The sequence below is a fragment of the Biomphalaria glabrata genome, chromosome 10 (genome assembly GCF_947242115.1).
Source record: "Biomphalaria glabrata chromosome 10, xgBioGlab47.1, whole genome shotgun sequence".
NCBI classification, from domain to species: Eukaryota; Metazoa; Mollusca; class Gastropoda; family Planorbidae; genus Biomphalaria; species Biomphalaria glabrata.
Genome location: NC_074720.1, coordinates 34348508 through 34354599, shown reverse-complemented (window position 1 = coordinate 34354599; position 6092 = coordinate 34348508). Strand labels below are relative to the sequence as shown.

Genomic DNA, 6092 nt, shown 5'->3' with positions numbered 1-6092 from the left:
CTTAATTGTTCCAAATTTGAAAACATGATAAATGTTCTTCAGTCTTCTCGCGAGTTTCTCATTGTGGACATGCCCACTGTTTATCAAACAAGAAAATCTTGCTATTGATTTTCCCTAGTAAGAATAATTTTATTCAACCATACCTTTGCTTTATGATCTTGCTTCTGTCTCATTTGTTATTTATTTATTTTTGGAAAAGTGCATTTTTTCCCACACGGGTGCGGACGCACCCCCCCCCCTAGTGATGCCACTGAGGCCTAGTTCCCCTTTCAGACCTTGTAGTTTATAGGGCAGACGATAAAAGGTCATGGCTGTTTAAGTGACCTACGGTTAACGAGGGTGTCATGTGGCCAGCACAATGACCAACCAAACCGCCTTTACTTTTTCCCAACTTATGTCAGGTACCCATTAGAGCTGGGTGAATTCAGAGGCGCCACTAAGATCCCGAAATTAAAATCCCAGTCTTCGTCAGGATTCGGGCCCTGGACCCCCGGTATGTGCCAGTATGTGGTATGAAAATAGACATTTCACAGACCTATATATATTATACCTATAAAAAAATATGAACTTCCGCCTAAACAAACAATAATAGATTTCACATTCAACATTAGTTTGCGTAGCAATGTTAGCAAATTCATAAAATATAGATCTAGGTCTACACATAGGACATAGGTTAATCTAAAATAATTTAGACTAGATATCTAGATCTAGATGGGTACTCTAGATGTAGGTCTACATCTAGAGTCTGTCTAGATCTGATTCTAGCTAGATTCTAGATTACTAGATCTAGACAAATCTACTAGATTATTATATTATAGTATATAAGGAGGCTCTTATAGTTTGAACACCCCATCGGATTCTCCTTTCTAAACGGGTCGCTTTTTTGTGTTTATAATTCATTTGTTTTTATGTTTGGAGCTAAAATCGACGATTCGGGACTGAGCATGTCCAATTTTAGATAAGTTCTGGTAATTTTGTTCCGTTTTTCCAAAGCAGATGGCAGTTATTTAGATTCTCGGTAACCATGTATGTTAAGCTGTTGTTTTAACCTCCCCCGGCAATTCATACCCATATAAGGGATGAAGGCTATATCATGAACCTGTTTGATCGTAGGCTGATGGGCATATCAAAATAAGCTTCCAAACATCTTTAGAAAGACATTCCAATCACATTTATACCGTTAGCTGTTAAATAAAATTAAAAAAGGGGGTGTCCAAACAAATAATAATGAATTCAGCTCATTCTCCTTTTTGAACACAGCAAAATCGTATTAAGAAATATTATTGGGATTAATAAATCTATGATTTTTTCAATGAATAAACATGACCTAGATAGAGATATCTAGAATATATAACTTATGAATGAAAGAAAAAGTGTGGGCTGCTAATTTGAAGCCAGAGACCATGCCCACTGCCTGTGATCACGCAAGATAAGCTGGCGGTAAGGAGAGGTATACACTCAGCGAGTAGTGTCACAAACTATCCAACAGGCAGTGGAGGGAAGGGGGAGAGAGTCATGAAAAGAATTATAAGCATCTATGGGAGGGAGGGGATGTCACAAAACAAACATCCAAATTATGAAAACAAGAAGAGGGTCCTTGGATGGGAGTTAAAAGAAAGACAGAGAGAAAATACAAGTAGCCTAGTAGAAAATATCATGTTTATTAAATTAAAATAATTAATTTATAGCTCTATAATCTATATAAATTTATTTCTGTCTGTTTCTACACATAGATTATATAGGTATTTAAATAAATAAACTATACACGATATATATATATATATATATATATATATATATATATATATATATATATATATATATATATAAGAGAGAAATAAAGAGAGTATATGAGGAAATAGACTATAAATACATATTGCAAAATTGAATCTACTTCTTTTACTACAATCTAAATAATTTTTAAGTAACACCGATATAATTTATTAGCAATTACATAGTGGTGTTCAACACCGGTGCTCACTGTTCAACTAAAGGAGAAAGCCCAAAAACTGCGTTCAAAATAGGAGCATGAAGTGACCTAATTTATTTTAAAATAAAATCTTGACTATGGGTGGTAATACAAAGGAACACAGCTATTTTTATAGTCCTTTAGTTGCAGAATAAGAATCTGCTTTCAGTTTTTTTGTAAGTTAAACCTTCACCAAATAAAAAAATAAAATAAAAAATTGACCTAGTTCCCGAAAGTCGGTGTTCAGTTATAAGAATCTACCATATATATATTGGAATATTGGTATATATAATATATAGTCAATATAGTATATAGATAGTACAATCTAGATTCTATCTAGAGTAGAGTATTCTAGTCTAGAGACAATTGATGATACTAGATAGTAGATCTAGTACCACTACTGCACTAGTCACTAGTACTAGATATACTTGTAGTACTTATTATTAAGTTATTATAGTACTAGGACTTGACTAATCACTAATGTTAGTAATGTCTAGTACTAGTAGAGTTACTAGAGTTAGAAGTTTAGAGTTACTCTCAGTTAGACTAGAAGTTAGAGTACGACTAGACTACACGTCACTACTAGAGTTACTGAGTGTCACTAACTAAGCTTAGCATAAGGACTTGGACTTCAAATAGTAGAAGTAGAATGATCTATATAATTAATGATTAATCTACTTCTATGATAATCTTTGAATCTATGTCGACTATGAATCCTCACTCTGGCTCAGAGCCTCATTAGTCAGTAGATTAGAATAGATTATTAGATAGTCTAGTAATCTAGTACTAGAAATTAGAATAGATTTTATAGATCTAGATCTAGACCCAGATAAGAACTTATAATCTAAGATTCTAGACTCTATAATATAAGTTTATAGTAGTTTATACTCTCTCTCTGTAATATATAATATTTTAATATATATATATATATATAAAATAGATTTAGATAGATCTCTACTCTATGACTCTAACTTTAGGTTAGATGTAGTAATGTAGTCCAGGCACAATGATTGATCAAGTGAAATTGATTTCTAGATAAATATATAATAATAATTATATATATATAGATCTATATTCAATTTTTTTCTTCAGAACAGTAGAAGTTCAAGTCTGGTAACAACACCCTCTAAAAATGGCCAATATTGGCAATAAAACAGTTTTACATGTTACATTTGTTCATCACCAATTAAAAAGTATGACTATCAAGCTGACAGATGGACTAACGTGTCAAGAAGTATTGAAGCAATGTTTACTGTATGTTGGTCCAAAAATTATTGCGGATAAAGACAATGTTGAAGTGTATGGGCCTAAATATCTTCATCTTTTTGGATTGCAATTGTTAGATAATCACCAAGAACAAATATGGTTACCACAGAGTCACACATTTGATAGTCAAGATCAAGGGAAAACTTACCAGTTCAGAATTCGTTTTTATCCCCATGACCCTATGAAAGTTAATTACAAAACTTCAGTCAATGACGTGATGCTTGAATATCTTTTCCTACAAATTTTAGATGATTTCCTGATGAGGAAATTAGGAGCGAGTACTAAATTTAATGAAAAGAAAATATTTAAACTTCTTTCTTTATCATTCTTGATGCCTTCGTCTTTGCCTTTTGATGGCTCAATTAAAGTAGATAGGAATTATAAGAAAGAAAAAAAAATTAACTTTTTTAACATCAAGAATAAAATTTCAAAATTTATAAGCAAGCGCCTCATTACTCAGTGGTGGATAGATTCATTTTGGATTTGTCAAGGCTTGAAAGAGTCTATCCAGAAGAGAAAGGGAGATAATGAGAATTTGGGCTATCATAAACAAGAATTTTTTTCAGAGATCATGAGCACTGAGCCTTATTACTGGATAGAACGGTACACAGCAACATATAACAATGGTGAAAATAAAACAGAAGTGACAGTTTCTGTGAAGATTTGTGAAATGAATCATAGTCCTTTCTTGTATTTTGGGGATGTAAGTATATTGCAAATGCCTGATGACTTCACACCTATTAAACTACTTGATATTAAATTATTACTATTATTATAACTAGCCGGATATTACCTGTGGTCTGGGGGCAGTAGTTTGGGTATTAATAATCTAGTGGATTGAATTTAGATCTACCTGTATGTTAAACTTGGCTAATGATCCTTCCAAATTTTTTTCTTTGTCATAAAAGTAAAAAAGAAGATTCTCAATCAAAAAGGGTTTGCCCGTTAAGCTGATACATTCATATCATATATAAAATACTGTGAAAACAAGTTTACCTAATTTATTAAAAACTTTCGTTCTTTAATAGAGATGAATGTATTTTTTGCTCCCCCCACCCATTCTCAGACCTGGGCACGACATGGCCCAAATTGTGCAGATGTGCCAAAACCCAAAATATCAAATATCATATACCCATTCTCAGATCAAGTTGAAACTTTACACAATTATTCATTGACATAGACAAGACATCAATTAATAAGACAAAATTGGCCAATTAGTCAATTAATTACTGGTAATTAATTATTTTATAGCAACAAGGGAAATTAATCCTTTAGTATTCATGGATACGGCTAGGGTTTTGTCCCTTAAAAAAGTTATGTTTTTTCTCCTACACGCATTATCGGATGAAGTTGAAACTTTAAATCATTATTTATTGTACCTAACAAAACATGAATCAATAAAAAATTTAACCAATTAGTCAATAATTAATAGTAATTAATTATTTTGTCAATAATTAATAGTAATTAATTATTTTGTTTGATATTGAATAAGGAAAAAAACTTCTATATTGTTGAGAAATATAGTTATAAGTGCTGAGTTCTTTTCCTTCTATTAGATAATCTTTGCTTTTTAAAAGGATTTTTTAAATATGTTGCTTACATTTAAAAAAAAATTGAGTATAAAGCATTAGATGTAAATATCATTTATGTTATTAATTAAAAATTATTTGAATAAGTAATATTATCTTAACATCACAACTTCGTTAACAATGGGCCACAGAAACAGATGACCTTTATATCATCTGCCCTATAGATCGAAAAGTCTGAAAGGGAACTTTACTTAAGTTTAGTTTATTTTACATGTTTATATATGATTCACATTATTATGAATTGAATTATGAATACTGACTTTGTAAATGTAAATATTATACTTTAATTAATTGTTTAAAATATGTTTTTTAAAGGTACTTAAGTACAGCCTGGCAGAAATTATTGACATCAAAATTTATTGTTACAATCTAAATGTATCTAAAAAGATCGTCATGATTTGTCCAAGAAATGAAGCCCCAACGGTAATTCTAAAATATTACTAATAATTCTAAAATATTACTAATAATTCTAAAATATTACTAATTAATGGGTTATGCTGTAATAATTTTTTTTTTTTAAAGTTATTGCTCTCACACACTTGCACACATTAATTTTATGGGATGTGCTTACTGAATATTAGGAGCTCAGTGTATGTAATGATAGATGGATAGTTCCACGGTTGGAACTTGGGTATTCTTTCTTGGGTATTGATTACTACCCTGAATCTATATCCCACTTCAATAGATTTATTTGATGTGGATATTGTGATCCAGAACATCCCCTATATCTGAGGTAATGAGCTTACTTTCAACTTTTCTTTATAAAAATGCTGAAGATGTTTTTATACTTCACATGGTCATTAAAGTACCAGTATCTTTTAAATATAATCCCTAGCTTGCTCATTCATTAACTCATCTCTAATGCTCTCACTTGGGGTGGACACAAATTATAAAAATTTAAACTAAGCCTTTTTCATAAATGAATTGCAGGAGTTAATTTTTCCCAAAACTATTTTTTATTTACCCAATAAGTAAAAATTTTCAGTTGTAGAAAATTATACTTCTGCGTTAAACTCTTATTAACAAAATTTATTTGTTAGTTTCTTTATAATCAAATTATTTTTTTTTTCTAAATAGCATCTCGAATTTTCTATGGAGGGGAGTAGTGAATCATTTGTGTCAATGCTTCAGGGATTTGTTATGCTATTTATTTGTTATGATGTCTGTATAAACCTGGATCTTCAAACAACCGACATGAAATTAAGAAATGAGCTGCAAAGTTTTGGTCCTTTAGAGTGAGTACTATCCCTTTTGTTATAGCTTCTAAA

The 6092-nt window shown here is 30.9% G+C and overlaps 1 protein-coding gene across 3 annotated transcripts in view; it reads left to right on the top strand.

Moving 5' to 3' along the window:
• The first annotated feature begins 565 nt into the window (after window positions 1-565).
• Window positions 566-6092, top strand: part of LOC106079295 (tyrosine-protein kinase JAK2-like) — a 41974-nt gene continuing 36447 nt past the window's right edge. The window contains exons 1-4 of one of the 3 annotated variants that reach the window (XM_056043385.1): window positions 566-624; window positions 3062-3938; window positions 5140-5247; window positions 5902-6059. In XM_056043385.1, the coding sequence (XP_055899360.1) occupies window positions 3102-3938; window positions 5140-5247; window positions 5902-6059 (1103 nt within the window). In that variant the 5' untranslated portion in view covers window positions 566-624; window positions 3062-3101. Of the gene's footprint in view, window positions 625-2544; window positions 2715-3061; window positions 3939-5139; window positions 5248-5901; window positions 6060-6092 lie in introns of those variants that run through there. The other 2 variants (XM_056043386.1, XM_056043384.1) reach the window with 2 other exon arrangements.